Raw genomic sequence first — 20,042 nt, 5'->3', positions numbered from 1 at the left:
TCTATTGCATAGGACCCTGAGCACCATTTGGGCTCTTTGGGGAAAGTCGCCATGTTGGAGACCACATGAGGACTATGACACCAGCAGTGGGCCATGGAGAGTAGTAATGGGTGCTAACCTTGTGAGTCAGATAATCTACTTTATGTGTAAGTAGCTCAGGCTGCAGCTGCTTTTCCACCACATGAACTGGAGGAACAGGACTGTCTGCAGACCCTGGCTTTGGGGTACTTTTGTTGTACCAACCCCTACATACTCAAGCTTGGCAAAGTGAACTTCACCACTGAGCATGAGCGCATAACAAATGTATTTATATATCTAGCACATCTCATGCCCCAGGCTTAATGCCTTACGTAAAGTTATAGTGGTTTAAACACTATCTTTGACTTCCATCAATACCACATACTTGAAAAATTATATTGTATTCTTATCAGCAGGCTGCTGGTATGTCTGGAGAATGGCCAAAGAACACTAATAAACACAGGTGGCTAAACTGAAAACTGTACTACGCATGGCTTGGAAGACCTATATTAATCACTCAGAAATATTGTAATTCTTGCCCTAATTGTTTTATTTTTGACTTTCTTGTGCAAGAAGCTGTATTCCTTACCTTACTAGGGGTCCACTTCAGAAAAGCGCTTACGTATATGATTACATCTAATCCAATTTATGAATACAATTGAGCAGTTATTTAAATCCTATTGTTTTCAAAGGGATTAAGCACATGCTTAAACTTAGGCACATACTCTAGAGTGTTCCAGAACAGGAAACTTTGATTGGTGCTTCGATGAGCCACAGTCATTATAAAAACAACATTTCACCTCTGTAATACCTAACCAAGGTTCTCAAAAGGATTTACAAATGTTAATTAACCAAATATTACATCTGAAGATGGTATATTTAATAAAAATAATGTTTAACACCTCTTAGATCTGAAAGTGCTTTGCAAAGTTGGTTAAGCATTTTCATCTTCATTTTTCATGTTGGGAAATTGAGATACAACAGGGTTGGTGGGTTCCTAAAGAAAATCCAAAGATAGAGAGAGATAAAGTTGAGGGTTTTTTTAATGCACTTTCGTTTGACCAAAATACCATATGTAACAGAAATAGGGTAGCTGTATATAACATGTAGCCTGATCTTTGCTCAGTCAGTACCTTACCATAACTTTTCCCATTACAGTTCTATATTGTGCTCTCTCTTCCTGCATTATATTTCTCGGCTAACACTGTATGTTATTTTAGTGCATGTCTTAAAGGTATAACTTATTGTGATGACGATGCCATGCTTTGCGTATGACTCAGTGCACCTGGAACTTAAGTTACAGACTTTTAGTTACAGTGGTATAGCTGGAATGTTTCAGCAGATCTTTAAACCTCACTTTACAAATAGATGGTTACGCTTTGTCCATGACATGCAATACAGCTTCCTGAGGGGAGAGAAAGGGCAAAATCCAGACTAAATTGGGAGCCTTTGGCCCAGCAGGATGTCTCCTGCATTTCACCTTTGAGGTCATGGTTCAGAATCCTACTTTCAGTCAGAGTGGCCTATGGGAGGGAACAGGATCTCCTGTGGTACAGGAGCTGTCACCAGGTCATTCTGCTGCCAGGGAGAGTGCGTTTCCCTGCGGTTTGGTGGGTCATGAGTCAATTATCTGGTGCTTTTGTATTTAGCATTGCTCACGCAATTGATCATGTTTATTCCCATATTTGGAAGGTTAGTCACTGACTTGTGGGAGAACATTTTTGTGACTTGGATTAATAAAAAAGCCTGTACATCATTTGTTTGTAAAGCTTTAACGTGCTGAATTTCCTGCAGCTTAAGCTTGTCTGTTTGTTTATTCTTTTTTAAATTCCTATGTGTTGTGTTATGTACATAATAGGTGTCAGGGCCAGAAAAAGCAAACCCAGGGTTCCCTGCAAAGCTATTAACACTGGCCTCCTATGGTTTTATAAAATATTTGGCTGGCCCAAACCCAGAGTCTCCTGTGGCCACAGGTTTGCCAGGCTGTCATGTACCCTTCCATGGGACATAGCAAGCCATATGGTTTGAAACGATGGCCTATGCACTGATACGGTTTAACTCCTTGCATGATGTGGGGGATGGAAGATAATCCACTGGGGAGCCTCAGCATATTTCAGCTTCTTCACCAGCAGCTCACTCTTTCGCACTGTCCCACCCCACGTTCGCTGGCTGATGTTGGCCATGGATTGGGCTATCCAGCCTGGTTAGTAATTCTCTTTAAAAGGTATGTGTTTGGTAGAGAATTTAACTCTATTGCTGTGGTGACCACATTGGGGACAGGAAGGCATTTTTTCTCATGGTGCATTTTACACTGGATTAAGGGATTAGGCTTTAGTCACATCTGGCAGTTATCTCTGTTTTGTGGTGTTGATATTTTTGGTAGCGAATTGGTGTGTGAGGTGTTTGTCTCTGTTGGTTTAGTCAGTGGCTGATGATTTTTGTGCGATTACATCCTATTTTCTTTGGCCACAACTTCATGGACATGAATTTCTGGTGGTGATTGTAGATAGATCTGTGACTATTCAACCCAAAATCCAAGAATCAGATGAAAGCAGAATGTGGAAGAGGGCTAAATTTGGCGGAGAATAGCAGTTATGGGCATAGACTTTATTATCGAGTAAAGATGTAAGAATACATTGTCATGTATCAGGCCTGGTTCTTTGAGAAGGGAATTTTGTCTTGGAGGTCCATTGAATGGTGACTAGTGGGAACCCTGGACTGAAATACACATTGCCCAGCAGGGATGTAATGTAATGTTAGGTAGTTATTGATTAATTTGTTGTGGAATTTTATTGAAGATGCAGCTGATCTGCTTTTTATCATAGGTTGGTGGTATGATGTGCTTTCTTAGGGAAATCCCCTGGTGTCGACAGCAGTGTCAACTTACTCTTTAAAGGTTTTAACTGTTTCAGTTTCTTTATCAATGATTCTTTCACTCTTTTACTTTACTTTAACCAATTGGGTGGTGATGGTGGGTTGGTTGTTTGTTTTTTAATTCTATGAAGTCCTTAAATCAGACCATTTTTTTTTCAAAATTACAAAAAAAATATTAGATCCTGAGCTGAGATATATCCCTGTGGATTTTCAGGGAGATTGATTTGCTTTGGGTAAATGTAGGGTGAGAGTTTAAAAATTATCCTTCTAATGGGAAGTTAGCTTCAACCTTAACTATGGTTTGACTGATGTCTCTCAATACATAATGACATTATGACCCCAAAACCTGAAGAAGAGCTCAGTGTAAGCTCAAAATCTTCTCTCTCACTATCAGAAGTTGGTCCAATAAAAGATAGTATTTCACCCACCTTGTCTCTCTGTTATGTCCCTAACACTTTCATGATTTTTCCATTCGATTTTTTATTAAGTACAAATTTAAAAAAAAATAATTGTAAAAAAATAATTCTCTCTCCAGCGGTGTTTGAATTCAGTTATTATTTTCCACAGTGTAACAGTAACATCATGGCACATAATAAAAAAGATCCACCTTCTCAGTGGAATGATGATACAGGCCACTGATAATGAAGATCAAGGGGAATTCTCAGTAAACGCTCCTTATTTTTGTTTCTTCCACCCTTTCTTTGTTTAGCGGTTGCATCTAATACTACTGGGGCAATTCTTCGCCAAACAATTAAAAATGCTGTGCACAATATTTTAAAATTCTGCAAATTCTGTTTGTCAAAATAGCACTATATAATCATGCCACTTTCAATTATTTAATCATTTATTTCAAAATACCCGTCAGCAAGTATGTCTGTGACAATACAGACACACACAGAAATTCTCCCAGGAATAGAAAGTTAAAGAAACTCCTACTACCGATGAGTTCCTGCTTCTCTGCCCCTTCCTTCCCCAAGGCTCAGCCATGGGGCTTTTCCTGGCCCAGACACTCACACCCCTTCCTCCACAGCCCAGCTACAGGGCCCCCCTCTGACCCAGACACTCACACCCCCTCCGCTACAGAGCCCAGCCATGGCTGCCCTCAGCCTAGACACTCACACCCCCTTCTCCCCCAAGTCTAGAGAACCAGAGGGAGAAACAGACTGATACTTGGTCCTGGGCTTGCATAGAGTTTCCTGCACACTGTCTCCTTCCTTCAGGGCACGCTGGGAACTGCACCAGCTCTAGTTCTAGTTCTAGCTCATCTTCTAGTTGTGAGCTCGGCTCTGCCATGTCCAGTGGCCCCTAGTGGTGGCCAGCAGTTCTGCAGACCATTTCTGTTGGTGGGGGGGCGGGGGAAGGAAATTCTGCATGCACAACATTAATTTCTGCAAAATTCTACATTGTGCAGTGGTGCAGAATTCCCCCAGGAGTAATCTAACCCATGGTTAGCTCAGCTTTACCGCTAGTGCTTTTTCACATGTTGATTAATGATGGAAGGCAGGCTTTGAAGCCACTGTCTTCTCATAGACAGGTGCAATGTTTCATCTGTGAAAAAACTGACATGGAATTAGTTGTAATGAGCGAGCCATCTAAACACACCATTAACAGAGGACAAAAAACATTGACCTTACCTGATGCCATGCCACTTTTGAATCCTTAGCTCTTTACTGTCTTACCATTTCAAGATTTGCCATCCTTATGGCAATCTGTGTTTCCACCCATTGCCAAATTCATGCTGTAAAAATCAAGCAAATAATGTAAATGAGCCTCTTATTCCTTTGCTGGGCATTTTCTGTATCTGTGCGCTGCACATTTTATTTAATATTTTATATCATTGATAAAAAAACTATTTAAAAGTTGCTGAAAGAATATACAGAATGCTGTTAAACTCTGCTTCCTTGTCATTGAGAAGATATAGCATGCACACTGCAACCTATTTGCAAGCTGAATAAAGGTATGACACCAAAAGAGCTAAATGGACAAATGTTGATAATCAACTGCTTAATTTCTGTGGCTCACAATTTTGGCCCTGATTCAACAAAACACTTAATCACATGTTCATCTTAAAATACCTGCTTAAAGTTAATCACATTATTGAACTGGGATCCTTGGTCTTCTGAATTGCTAAAAAACTCGTTATAGCTCCAGCAGAATTATTGTTTATGATACGCTTAAAAATAATGAAACCATATATGACAGAAATAAAATGATATCTTCTACGTAACCAGGCTTGTCACTATACTCAAAATTTAATAAAACATGTTTTACATCTGCAGGTCAGGAACAAAAGAACAAATTAAGTATTCAAGTGAAAGGTTAAAGATCTACTACCAAGTAATGAAATGCCAGGTGTTTATGAAACTCCAGAGTCCTGTGGGGGAAAAAGTAGAGAGGAAAGACAGGAAGAGTTCTGAACCTATGGATAAAACAACATAAACAGGATACCAAAAAAAAAGAAGTGGAATGGAAAGCAATTATGGCAAAAATGTGGCTCAATATGTGTAAAATCAGAGCCATAATTTCATCCTGTCAGAGAATAACAAAGGAATTAACAATGAAGCCACAGAAAAGGAGGGGGTGACAATTTCCATGAATCAATAACCAAGATGTAAATGGGATCTTGAATAAGAATCTTATTCATTAAAAATAAAAGTACAGATGGATTAGGATTAAGAGACACAACCACCTTAGCATTGGTTAGCCCATGGTGTGGGCTCCCAAGGAAAGTGATGGGAACCTCAACGTTTAGCACATTTATAACTATACTCTACTGTGAACAGAACTGTATCATAGAATAGAATCATAGAATATTAGGGTTGGAAGAGACCTCAGGAGGTCATCTAGTCCAATCCCCTGCTCAAAGCAGGACCAACAACAACTAAATCATCCCCGCCAGGGCTTTGTCAAGCCAGGCCTTAAAAACCTCTCAGGATGGAGATTCCACCACTTCCCTAGATGATTAATTCTAGTGCTTCACCACCTTCATAGTGAAATAGTGTTTCCTGATATCCAACGTAGACCTCCCCCACTGCAACTTGAGACCACTGCTCCTTGTTCTGTCATCTGCCACCACTGAGAACAGCCTAGCTCCATCTGAGGAGCTCCAACCTAGTGTCAAACCGCACATGAAGGCTACTGTATTACAAATAGTGCATGGTAATAATTCGTACAGAAACGACTAAGTGACCCAACAGTTCTTTTCTAATTCTAGATTCTTCAAGATCCTCCATAGCTCTGTCCTTCCTTTTACCTGACAATAGGCTGAGCCCCACTGTGATGTCTTTGAACCAGTGTACAGCCAGCTTAAACAGCCAGCTGCAGATTCCCTTACTATAGGAGGTCTGATGTGTAGCCGATATAGAGTGACCATATAGCAAGTGTGAAAAATCAAGACACTTTTTTGCAGGGAGGTATAGTTGCATATATAAGACAAAGCCCCTAATATCGGGATGGTCCTGATAATATAAGGATGTCTGGTCACCCTAAACCAATGTAGCCAGCTGTCTGCCTCCAGAATCAGAGATGTGGCCAGAGCAAGCTGTGCTCTGGCGGTTCCCAGCTGCAAACAGCTCTTTGGAGGACATTGCAGCTGGGACATAGTGTAGAACAGCCCTTAATCTGCTCTAAACTATGGTGTCAGGGAGCCACAGGATGCCTCTTTGAAACTCCCTTACCCGGGCTCAGCAGTGGTTTGAGCCTCTTGTCTCTTATTGCATCATGTTTGCTCCACCAGCAACACCAACCTTTTCGCCCTGCTCATAAACTTTACCCACAGCCCTCTTTGAACTGTCTTGCACACCAGTCTGTACTCCTGGCATGACCTGCTTGAGCTGCTATGAAAAGTCACCACCCTCAACTCATTCAAGCCGTTTTTTAAGAGCCACCTTTTTCATTATGCCTACACAAAATTAACCAGATTAGGACATGTTTTCCCAGAATAATTTAGAAAAACCTTTCCTCATACTACCATGCCCATGCTGATTAAATTCATAATCTTGGCTTCTAAGCATCTTGGAGAAGGCTTTCTGTTTTGGAAGACACCTAATAATATATCTTTGGGTGGCCTTAGAAATAATAATAGCAAAAGTGAGGGAACCCTTACCTTCAAAATAGGCCTTTTCAAAAACTTAAAAAATCTCCTTTGTATTCTACTTTTGCAGGATACTAAATGTTGTGGTATCACTTGACACAATACAATGCCATGTCTAGGTGAAATTTTCAAGAAAGCTCATTCGGTCTAACTCTGCTCCTGTTGAAATCTATGTGCGTTCTAATGGCAACGGAGTAAAGGCCAATGCTGAGCACTTTTGAAAATCCCACTCTATATTTCTCTGTCTTCCTCAGACATCCATCAGTTGGTCTTTCCCATGTCAATGTTTTTCAATCGGTAGGTCTTGACCCTTATGTTTGTGGGGGAAGATCATGAAAGGCAATTGGTCAGAGGGGGGAGGTTTGCGAGGCACTAAAATTTTTATTATAATCTAAACCAAAGAAAATCTCTCTCCACCACTGCCTACCCAGCCTTACTCTTCAGGGTCAAGTATTGTCTCTTAAGAGCATGAAACACACAGACAAATAAATTATACAGGCTTATCTTTGTCATCATTGATACATTTTTATTGAAACTTTATAGTCAGTGCAAGGGATTTGCAAAAAAATGTTACTTCGAAGAATAATAAGGGGATGCCATCCTGAAAAGTTTGGGAAACACTGCCCTGTGTGATAGAATCTGGTGAAGAAAGACTTATTACATTACCTAGTCCATCTCCCTGCTATTGCAGGACTGTTAGCTGCTGTAAATGTGCTTGTATTTTGACCATGAACAATTTAGTTTAATTCAGACAAACTTTGGGGTTGTATCGTGCCTCATGTGAAAAGATCACAAAGCACTTGCCAGACACTTATTAAATAAGCCCGACTTCCCCCTTGTGATGCACTAAGTATTATTGTCGCCAATGTATGAATGAGGAAGAGCTGCTTTGCCTCAGGCCATATTGTGTGGCCATGACAGAACCAAACAGAACCCACCAGTAAGCCCCAGCTGAGCCGAATTCTGTTCAGTAGACCACCCCGCCTTTCTAGTAGCTGACGTGTACTTTCTGAGTGGGTCATCAAGTGGCATGCAAGCAGCTGCACATCTCTGGCTGAAGAGGGTTCAGCTAGTATGGTAGCAAGCCAGGCTAGCAGAAGCAGGACTTGTATATTATTTAGGGATGAAGAATTGCATTCAGATTGTTCAAATAAAAACAGTGTGTAGTCTACCCACTGTGAATACAGTTAATTTACTCATCTTTATGCTTCCCTGATCTTCTTCCTCTGAAATATACTGGAAGGGCAGATGTATAGTCTGGGACATTTTCCAGATTTCTTTCTTTTTTTCTAGTGAGGCACTCAGCACAATAGTGAATTAAATAGGGTCCTTGTGTATTATAACAATACCACTAGTGGTGCTGAAGATGTGCTTAATGTGCATGCTGCATTGTGGGCTAATCAAGCTGAACTACAATCCCTTCGCTGTTGTTCTCCCCTGCAGCCTCTGTGCTGCAGCAGAACACTGCACACTCTGTGAAGTACCAGCTTCCTTTTCCAACATCAGTGCTTCAGAGGGAATATACCCTGGGGTATGAAATTAGAACAAGGGACTGGGAGTCAGGGCTTTGCTCACAGCTCTGCCACTGAGTCTTTGTGTGGTGTTGGGCAAATCACCTAGCATACATGTTTCTCCATCTGCAAGTGTCCTAACATATCAGTGCCTCAGAGAGGGGTTGTGAGGCTTAATTAATTTGGTAAATCACTTGTAGGTTACCAGATTTGCAAAAAGAAAAGCAGTACTTGTGGCACCTTAGAGACTAACAAATTTATTAGAGCATAAGCTTTCGTGAGCTACAGCTCACTTCATCGGATGCATTTGGTGGAAAAAACAGAAGGGAGATTTATGTACACGCACAGAGAACATGAAACAATGGGTTTATCATACACACTGTAAGGAGAGTGATCTCTTAAGATAAGCCATCACCAGCACCGGGGGGGGGGGGGGGAAAGGAGGAAAACCTTTCATGGTGACAAGCAAGGTAGGCTAATTCCAGCAGTTAACAAGAATATCTGAGGAACAGTGGGGGGTGGGGTGGGGGGGAGAAATACCATGGGGAAATAGTTTTACTTTGTGTAATGACTCATCCATTCCCAGTCTCTATTCAAGCCTAAGTTAATTGTATCCAGTTTGCAAATTAATTCCAATTCAGCAGTCTCTCGTTGGAGTCTGTTTTTGAAGCTTTTTTGTTGAAGGATAGCCACTCTTAGGTCTGTAATCGAGTGACCAGAGAGATTGAAGTGTTCTCCAACTGGTTTTTGAATGTTATAATTCTTGACGTCTGATTTGTGTCCATTCATTCTTTTACGTAGAGACTGTCCAGTTTGGCCAATGTACATGGCAGAGGGGCATTGCTGGCACATGATGGCATATATCAGATCATCAAATCATTGGTAGATGCGCAGGTGAAGGAGCCTCTGATAGTGTGGCTGATGTGATTAGGCCCTATGATGGTATCCCCTGAATAGATATGTGGACAGAGTTGGCAATGGGCTTTGTTGCAAGGATAGGTTCCTGGGTTAGTGGTTCTGTTGTGTGGTGTGTGGTTGCTGGTGAGTATTTGCTTCAGATTGGGAGGCTGTCTGTAAGCAAGGACTGGCCTGTCTCCCAAGATCTGTGAGAGTGATGGGTCATCCTTTAGGATAGGTTGTAGATCCTTGATGATGCGTTGGAGAGGTTTTAGTTGGGGGCTGAAGGTGATGGCTAGTGGCGTTCTGTTATTTTCTTTGTTAGGCCTGTCCTGTAGTAGGTGATTTCTGGGTACTCTTCTGGCTCTGTCAATCTGTTTCTTCACTTCAGCAGGTGGGTATTGTAGTTGTAGGAATGCATGATAGAGATTTTGTAGGTGTTTGTCTCTGTCTGAGGGGTTGGAGCAAATGTGGTTATATCGTAGAGCTTGGCTGTAGACAATGGATCGAGTGGTATGATCTGGATGAAAGCTAGAGGCATGTAGGTAGGAATAGCGGTCAGTAGGTTTCCGATATAGGGTGGTGTTTATGTGACTATCACTTATTAGCACCGTAGTGTCCAGGGAGTGGATCTCTTGTGTGGACTGGTCCAGGCTGAGGTTGATGTTGGGATGGAAATTGTTGAAATCATGGTGGAATTCCTCAAGGGCTTCTTTTCCATGGGTCCAGATGATAAAGATATCATCAATGTAGCGCAAGTAGAGTAGGGGCATTAGGGGACGAGAGCTGAGGAAGCGTTGTTCTAAGTCAGCCATAAAAATGTTGGCATACTGTGGTGCCATGCGGGTACCCATTGCAGTGCCGCTGATTTGAAGGTATACATTGTCCCCAGCTTTGCAGCATGGATGGCTATGTTTGCCTCAGGTACCAATTGCAATGAGCCAGCACCACAGTGGCTAACATGTCATATTGTGCTAGATATAGCAAGTATTTCCACAGCCTTCACAATCTCAAGTACAATTCCACAAATGTTGCAGTGAATAGGGTACATAATGCACAGAAATTCAGCCTTAGCTTTAAATCTCTGGGGTTTTTTAGGTTTTCTCATTCACAGATCCTGAACCCTACATGATAAAAGAATTGCACTGGGTTTTAGCTCCCTGAATCTTATTGTCATTTTTTTGCTTTCACCGTGGTGTAAATGAAGAGTAACTACACAGAAGTTGAGAGTTTACACTGTTGTAAACCCATTGTCAGATCAGAATGTTATTTATTGACTTAATCATTATTACTATTGATTTATTATGTGTATTGCAGTCATGGCTAGGCACCCCAGTCATGGACCAGGATCCCATTGTGCTATGTGTTGTACAAACAGAATAAAATGATAGCCCCTGCCCCAAACACCTTGCAATCTAATGGGATTTGTCCAGCTAACTATCCAATTTTTGCTTCGAGAAAGTCAGCTACCTTGCCATTGTTTTGGTCTGTTTAATTGTATTATTTCCTGGTGACTCTATCCTCTCAGACTGTATGTATCTTTAACGTATGCATGCTGATGAGATTACAGTTATCAATTGAAGACTAGAACTCTGAAATTCAAATGGTTCTATATGTATCTGTTTATCTAAGGTACTTATGTGCCAGTGACCTAGAGGTAAAAGGCTGCATTTCTCATTATCAGTCCCTGAGCCAATCATCCCCTCTGTCTCCTCTGCTCTCCACCTAACACGTACTCACATTTTATTTTTCCTGTGCTTTTAATGCATTGTTTTCTGCTTTGTCTAACCTCACAGCTGAAGGCTGATGAGAGGATCATCAAAACAGAATACGGACTGCTGATCCGCAGCCTCCAGAGAAAGGACACAGGGGTGTATTATTGCAAAGCACAGGAGCACACGTTCGTTCACACCATCGTGAAGTTAAATTTGAACGTCATAGAAAATGGGCACATGGAAAGTACTCAGAAAACGGAGGATGAAGAGGGACGAGGGAGAGATTTGCTTACTGAGTCGCGGCTGAGGTACAAGGATTACATTCAACTTGTCAGCAGCCCCAGCTTCAGCCTGGATCAGTGGTGTGAACAGATGTGGCACCGGGAGAAGCGGCGGCAGCGGAACAAAGGTGGGGCAAAATGGAAGCACATGCAGGAGATGAAAAAAAAGCGAAATCGAAGGCACCATGAACCTGTCAGCAGCCCAGATGCCAGGCCAACATCTACATAGCTTTTATATTCTATTTAAAGAAAGGACATTTAACATGCAAAAATACTGTGTTCTGTTTTGTGGATCCTTCCTATTAATTAATATTGCTTCTCACTGAGATTAGATAATGCACAGTCATTATTGGTCTGTAGAGGACTGCAGTGTAATACTGGAATATTATAGAAAATGACAAATTCCTTATTTGAGCACCGCACTCAAGGCAATAATTCCAAATCTGGTTTTTTTCCCTCAGAAATTCAGATTTTGTAGCTAACATTTAGTGAGAAGCTGATTCATGACATATGTCATTGGGGTGTTCCATGGCTTCCCGGCATAATTTTTATATGAGATTTAAAGTCTATGTTACAATACATTATTAATGAACTGCTACATTCCACCTGAGAGTTGGCTGCAGTTCAGGGGTGGGTGGATGTATTTGTAAAAGCGCTTGGGGATCTTGTAAGGATGGGAGGTGCCATTTAGATACAGGCCATTTCATGACAGATCTGCAAAACTATACTAAATTACCCATTGGGCATATATTTAGGTACATGGGTGGCACTTGCTAACACAGAGAAGCAAAGCAAAAAATCAAATTAAATATCAGCTTAGAAGTAACACTCGTTTTCCCCTTTAAAAATGTAATAATATTTTAAGAGGAGGAAATGTAGAACTTTATTCATTAGGGCATAAGCAGCCTCTAGTTTGCAGTCCATCTGCTGAAATGAACTGTTGACTCAAATTGAAACTGCCAGCAAGATACTCGAGAGTAAATTTCGTAAGAAGCATGTGGGAGGTACATGCACAAACCCTATTAACAAATAATGGGATTTCTGCCTTCACCTCTGTTGTCTTGCTGAAGATTTTACCCTGAATGTCTCCACTCACCTCTACAACTCTAACCCCCGACTGGCTTCATTTTCTGGAGTATGGTTAGTTTGTTGTGGAAAAAAGAGAAGAGGTGAACACACACGCACAAAAACCCTCCCAAACTTGATGACAAAAGACAATGAGGGAAACATATTTGGTGACAGACAGAAACTGACAGTGCTCTTACACCAGGTATAACAATGGGGAAAGGGCAGACATTCCTCTGACTTGTGTATTTGTTTTATAAAAGGTCTTGTGTATTTTAAACAAGGTATTGTGTTGTTGGAATTAATACTTTTTTATTATAATTAAAAACAAAAAAAGCCCATGTGTAAATAAACTGAAATATAAGTTACAGAGGAGCAGCTTTGTGATATACAATAGCATCATTCGTAAATTGTTCCTAGTTTTACTTTCTGCTCTTTAATAAGATAAATATTCTTGTATGAGCAAGAAACACTGCTTCCTTCAGATCTGATTTACACCAATGTAACTACATTGGCTTCATTGGACTTTCTCACAATTTACGCTAGTGTAAGCAAGATCAAAATCAGGCCTATTGCCTCTTCTCATGCTTCGCAGCCCCTCTCCCCCACTCTACCAAACCTCCCCCTTTCTGCCTTTCGCGCCTCTTTGAGTGTGAAATGACAAATTAGCGATGTCCTCACATGGAAGAAAGCTTTGATGGATACTAAACTGACAGACTTTACTTGTTTCTCATGCATTCTACATGTCTTGAGAGCAAAGTCTGTGGAAAACCCATGTAATTGATGTGCAGTTCATTAAGGAACCAAGAACTTTGGCTCTGAATGCTGGAGAGTATCCCTATCCGCTACCCAGTGTGTGAGTGCATTCAGTCCCAGATCAATAATTGTGTCCATACAATCTGTGTCGTACATTTTCTTTCTGATAAATGATACAAATATGGTGATGTGTTTTTCAGATCAGAGAAAGGAACCTCAGCTGACTCAAGTTTATTGTAAAAAAACTAAAACTGAATGTGCATGTATTGTATAAAGACTGGGGGTTTAGATTCTTTGTTTTTTCATTAAGAGATACATGAGTTAATTAGAAGGTATCAGGTAGTTTGTGCTCAGTATTTTGATAGTGTACTCTGCAAGGGTTAAATATTATAAAAGATGAGAGGGGAGTTTCATTGTACAGGACCTTTAATCAAAGAGACTGATGTCCTGGGCTCTTATTAGTAAGGTTAATCCTTATTACTCTGAGTAGCCTATTAATGTCTATAGAACTTTTCACAATATTAAGCATTATGCTCAGAAATCCGCTTGTACAGCAATAGGACCTTAGATCAAGATTTTCAAGAGTGACTAGTGATTTTGACTGACCTGATGTTTCTTGCCCAATTTGAGACTCTGTAAGGGGTGTTACCCTGTAAATATGAGGCCCCTTTAAGAAATCTTAAGTTGGAAACCCAAAAATGAGACACTCAAAATCTTGAATCACTTTAAAATTTTTTTGCCTAAGAATGACTGCAGTCATCATACAGAACCCACTGATGTATTCCATGTTGTATTTTATCAGTCCAGAGAGTACCATCGCTCAGACTTGGTCATTCTGGGAATGAGTGGTGCGACACCATGATTAAGCTAAGGTGCTACCGTCAAATAATCGATCTTGGGCCTATGCTTACATGTACTGACAAGGGGCCTGCTCCTGCTCCCACTGAAGTCAATGGGAGCAGGACTGGACTGAGTATTGTAATTATTGATTACAGCACAAACCCTACTTACCTTATTCATAAAAGTAGAACCATTGGACTCACTTCAGTGGCCCTGCTCAATGAGATAAGGTGAGCAGGATTTGGTCTTAAATAAGCTGTTTGTTGTTTGTTCGGTACTTTTCTCCATCTTCCTTAAGAGCTGAACACAATTGGTTTCCTTTAGGTTTAAATTGCTTTGCAGAGCCTAGCACTACAATCCTCTCACAATACTCCCCGTCAACTTCAACAGGAGTCTTGAGGGCCTAAGGGCTGCACCACTGGGACTGCAAGCATTAAAAGATTGAATTAAAATGTTACTACTCTTAAATTCAAGGGGTTTTGTTTTATTTTAAGTATTCTTGCAAGAGGATTCCTCTCAGAGTACTGACCTCAACTCTCCTGTGCGAAGTAGCAGAGTGAAGCCCCAAGCGAGGAATGAGGCCATTTCTATCCTGGGGAAATAAATTCAATATCCTCCAAGTCATTATGCCATATTGGATTTATACCACCCCGGGGAGGGATATTTAATAATAATGTGCAGATAAAAATCTGTGGTTCAATAAATTTTATAAGTGATGTACGTTGAGCTAGCACACTGCTTCTCATAGACAGTAGTAGATGATACACTGATAATGATTCCAAGGGACCCTGGAGACCAGTAAATTAGCTAGATAGTCCAGGGAACACTGGGGAAGGGTAAGAAGGGATTTATTTAAACAGTTTTTTGTTATTCAGTCAATAACCAAGGTCAGGAGTAAGAGTAGTGGATCCTTCTGTAATGTACAATCCCCAAAATAGTCTCAAGGAGAACAGAATGAGCTAACCCAGGGCATTGTAGCAACAAGAGCCAGACAAGAAAGGATTCCCTACCTAAATATATAATTTAAAGGAACAAACCTGGGTCTACTTAAATTTCAAAATGAGGACTTGAGGGTCCATTGTGCTGCTGAGCTGTACAATGAGCCACAACAGGCTCGTAGTTAAAATGAAACTGAACCCAGCCTCCTTAAAGTGCTCAATAAAAGTACAGACGCTCCCCGACTTACGCAATCATTCAGTTCCGGAAAGCCTTGCGTAACTTGAATTTTGTGTAAGTCGGAAACGTATACCCAAATGTTATGCAAAAAAAACCCCAAAAACCCTCCTATTTCTAGCTCACGGAACTTATTCCGTAAGTAGAAAATTGTGTAAATTGGGTCTTGTGTAACCTGGGGAGCGTCTGTAATGCTACCTAAAGTTTAGGTTAAGCATGGAGAAAGTTACCTCCACGTTAATAACTGAAGGTTCTAAACAGATCCCCCAGTGCAGACTTTAAAAAAAATTACTTTGGTTTAATCAGTAATAAATGCTCTTCCCCACCTCAAAAAAATAAAATAAAATAAAATAATTCCTTCTCCCCCCACTTCAGAAGATAACTGGTGTTTGCCTGAGTTGCATCCATTTCAAACAGGCTGTCAAAACAGCCAGTGCAGCTTGTATTGTAGTTGTTAGAATTCTAAAAACTGATGCCAGCTTTAAGATCCAACAGGTTCCTAAATACAGTAATAGTCCTGAAGTCAGTTAAAACAAAACTGGCAGTGGGATTAGCAGACAAAGGAAAAAGCATTTTAACTCTTATTTTGATAAATTGTTTCCTTTGCTGGAAAACATTCTAGGGACATATGTGAATATGTAATCATACCTCAGACAAACAGTTTTCTGTGCAAGAAGTTACATTTACACACATACCGAGGAGCCAAGATCCTTGATTTTGCCAGTCCTCAACTAAACATTGGACCCTGTTTCTTATCTCAATTATACTGATGTACACAATTAAACTTAATGGAATTACCCTTGGTTTACATTCATATGAGATCAGAATTGGGCCGTAGTCTAAAACGCTCTGAAATTTTAATCAAATCTATGTAAATCTTGATATGCACCTACCATTTACAAATCCCTTATCAAAAATTAATACATGATTATTGGAACATGATTTTCCTACTAAACTGCTATCGTGTATGACTGTTTTGTAGGGACCTACCTAAGTAATTGGATGCATTTTATTTTATGTGTAACACAAGGTTATTGCAACTGATTAATATGAGTTAAAAATACTTACAGAGCCAGCTCAGCCATTGATGTCAGTGGCCAAAGTCCCATTGGCTTCAGTAGAATATAGATCTGAACCTAATCAAAGTAATTATAGCAATTTATTCCAAGACGCAGCCTAGAGTGTAGATAATATGTAGAGATTCATTATACAGAGGAGAATCAGGAGTTAACTGCATGGAAGGCAGTGGAATTACACCTGCGTGACAGGAAAATCAAATCCACATGTCTCTCCAATATATTCTGTTACAATTTATGAAAATTTAAGAGGTCCCTTATTATATTTTACCTTAGTGTCACAAATATTACTCAGAATTAGGCTTCTGTGATTAGCTGATATGTGAAATCCTTTGTAAATGTAATCTATCTTTTGAGGTTTATAAAATAAATTCAATATAGACAGGAAAAGGAATGATAAAAGAATAGCTCATGAGAGAATTTTAAGGCTGTGAAAAATGATCTCTTTTTTTACTTCCATATAATATTTTAATGATGATAAACCTAAAAGTGTCCTAGCCAGGCATACATTCTCACAGTGCTGAATATTTAAATAAATTATAATCCTGGGACAACAGTATTGCTACAAACTTCAACAGGCGCAGGATTGGGCTCTTGATTGATCAGGTTTGTTTTTATAACCCACAATCCAAGTCTGTTGTCTCAAGTTATTGGGCCAAATCCTTCCTTGGTTTTCACTCAGTCCTCACTCAGGCAAACTCTTGCTGACATTAAGAAAAAACTAGGAAAATCAGTGAAGATTTCAGGATTTGGCTCATTGCTTGGTACATAAAGTTAAACAAACTAGAAGGCACCTTAACATATTCTCATCTCAGACAATGTTTTCTCTTAGGCACTTGTGTTTGTATAGATTAGTGTCTACCACAAACTTTCCTAATGTTTTGACACATAAGTAGTGGCTGACAGATGTAAATCAGATCTGGAAAGACAAATCACAGATCGAAAGGTAAAATTTGCCTCAATAATGAGATTTTGAAATTCTTGTTTAAAGTTGGTCTTTTCCCTCTTTATTGTATTGTCATTTTGTACAATTCCCCAGTTTAAAATCAATGTCTGTTGTGCTTTAAAACAAAAACTTTTCTGGGTGATGCAAGAACCAGAAAAATGTTTCCAGGTGACTTTTATTACTGCTATGGACTGCTAATTAATGGTTTCAAATAGTCTGTGCCAAGAAAGTCATCTGTCCACTCATAGGCAGTCATGATATTTTTAATGGACGCAGACATGTCTCGATTTTGGTGGTGTTTTACATTCTGCTCCATTACTCTTGTTATATATAAGTGCCTTTGGCTGCTTTTTGTGTTCTTTCATTTTGTTCTTACTATTCCTGCTGTTAAATGGAACCATGTCCAAGACCAGCCATTTTCTGAAGATTGAACATACGTGGTAATAGTGACTGGAACAGAAGGCTTAGGCAGCTAACTTGTCTGCTAAGGTGTGTCATGGCTGCCCTGGGCAGAGCCTTGTGAGCTTCACAACTTTAATGAGTTTTGAAAGCACTTAGCATTTCATAGGACAGTACCATATATCTGCCTATAGGCTGAAAGCCAGGATCAGTTTACAAAATTTGCATTTACTATACTTCAAAAGCACCACCTAAAATTATATAATTTGTTATTGAAAGTTCCAAAAATCTGATAGCTAGAAATGGTCAAATTTTAAAAGGAAAAAAATACTATATCAAAATGTGGCTATTTTCCAAAAATGAAATATTTTTGGAAAAAGTTTTCATATTTTTGAAGTTTTCCATTTCGTCAAAAAAAAATCTACAGAAATTTGTAAAAAAAAAAAAAAAAATTGCCTGCTTGTTGCTTTTCAAAATGTATATTTGTTCAGGGAGGGAAGATTGCATGGCCAGTTTTGATTGGTCATTTTAGGGCTTGTTTACATGAGGAAAAAAGCCCAGAGTAGCTGGCGTGAAGCAACTCATACCCACTAGATACTTCACATTAACTCTCTGTGTGGACATGCTTATTTTGCACTATGAGCGCCTTTGTGCGCTTTAAAGCATAACAGTATCCACACTGATAGTGCATTTTAAAGTCACACCCTAGCTTATTACTCCATACAAACTTCCCCACGCAGACAAGCCCTTAGTCACAAGGGATTTTTTAAAAAACATTTTTTGAAAATTTCAGTTTGAAAATTAATTATTTTTATAGAAGAAAATTCAGGAAAAATGAAAATACCAGGAATGAGGCAGCATGAAAATTGCTTTCAAATTTTCCAAAACTCACCCAATTTTTAAAAAAAAATCAACCTGCTTCAAAGGATTTCTTAAGTTCTGTTACTTATGATTTCTTCATGACTTAAATTGAAAAAATTTCTATGTAAAGTAAATGTAAAAATGTCATTTTAAGTTTGCTAGTCAACATGTTGACATTGTAAAAACTGCAATACATTACTACTGGATAAGAAGTACAGAAATCTATGAAACATACAAATCAAGAGAGACTGATCTATAATCTTTTCCATCACTTGTATGAAGTGCATTCCCCCCCTCCCCCGATTAATGACAGAAAATTTCAAATATCTCAGCATAAGTCTGGCTGGGAAGAAAGGAAACTGCTCAAAACCTCTCCAAGTGCTCTCAAGAGAAAAGTCATGGCCAAGCAGACTGACCAAAAGGAATTTGGTTAATGCCTCACATTCTGTCAGTAAGGCTACTATTTTCACATAGGGCAAAACTCACACTATTTCAGAAGTCCAGCACAAGAACTATGCACCATTTAAAACCATGTTAGAGGGCTTCAGTGGTTCTTAGATTGACTCTGTGCAGTAGTCAATTTCACATTTATAGTATCATTATTTATAGAGTAATATGGAAAAAAATGTTTTGGTGGAAAGGGCCCATTTGTAAATTACCATGGCTAAATATAGAGACACAGTAGGTGAAGCAATATCTTTTACTAGACCAACTTCTGTTGGTGAAAGAGACAAGCTTTTGAGCTTATACAGAGTTCTTCATTCTGGGTAAATCTGAAAGCTTTTCTCTTTCCCCCACAAAAGTTGGTTCTGTAAAAGATATTACCTCACTCACCTTTTCTCTTTAATATCCTGGGACTGACATGGCTACAACAATACTGCAACCAATTTAGCTAATTATGTAACATCATAACTAAAGCATTGTACATGGTCACTAACTAGCTTTGAGCTTGGCAATCCTGCTGTTTTAACAGGAATTCCAATCTTGTAATCCAAAGGTATCTGAAACTGTTAATATATTTTGGTTTTATTATAATAAATAGCAAATTCTGAAGGAACTCTTGCTGTCTATTTTTCCCCCTAATCAGACCAAATAATACAATATGGGCTTCCAAAGAAAAAAAGATTGCAAAGTGAGATGGAAGTCGGAAGACATAGGCCATGTTTGCCGTAGGAGTGCTTTACTGGTGTAGGAATACGTTTATACTATACCAGCAAAGCAATCCTAGTGTAACAGCAGCTATTCCAACAAATCTGTATTTTTGTATTGGTGTAGTGAAAATGCCTATTCAACAAAACAAGGTATAGCAGTAAAAGGACAGCTTTACCAGCTGCATCTACACTAGGGTCTTCTGCCATCACAGCTATGTCAATCAGGGATCACATCTCTTTTCACCGCCGACCAATGCAGTTATGCTGGCAGACATCTGTAGTGTGGACCTGGCCTAAGGAACTAATAATACAAGCAAGGAGCTCTTTAAAGCTCACACAACAACATTTATTAAATTGATTAGCTTTCTAAACTTTCTGCATGCTGT

General features: G+C 39.6%; 1 protein-coding gene across 8 annotated transcripts in view; it reads left to right on the top strand.

The window, feature by feature from the left end:
• Positions 1-19,557, top strand: part of SEMA3D (semaphorin 3D) — a 201,093-nt gene extending 181,536 nt beyond the window's left edge. For all 8 annotated transcript variants that reach the window (XM_038384707.2, XM_038385302.2, XM_038385484.2 and 5 more), the window contains one exon: positions 11,190-19,557. In XM_038384707.2, coding sequence (XP_038240635.1) covers positions 11,190-11,618 — 429 coding nt within the window. In that variant the 3' untranslated portion in view covers positions 11,619-19,557. The remainder of the gene's footprint in view (positions 1-11,189) is intronic.
• Positions 19,558-20,042: the final 485 nt, after the last annotated feature.

This window comes from Dermochelys coriacea, chromosome 1, assembly GCF_009764565.3.
Source record: "Dermochelys coriacea isolate rDerCor1 chromosome 1, rDerCor1.pri.v4, whole genome shotgun sequence".
Classification (NCBI taxonomy): domain Eukaryota; kingdom Metazoa; phylum Chordata; order Testudines; family Dermochelyidae; genus Dermochelys; species Dermochelys coriacea.
Note: the sequence above shows the minus strand (reverse complement) of the source record. Positions and strands in the feature narration are given on the sequence as shown.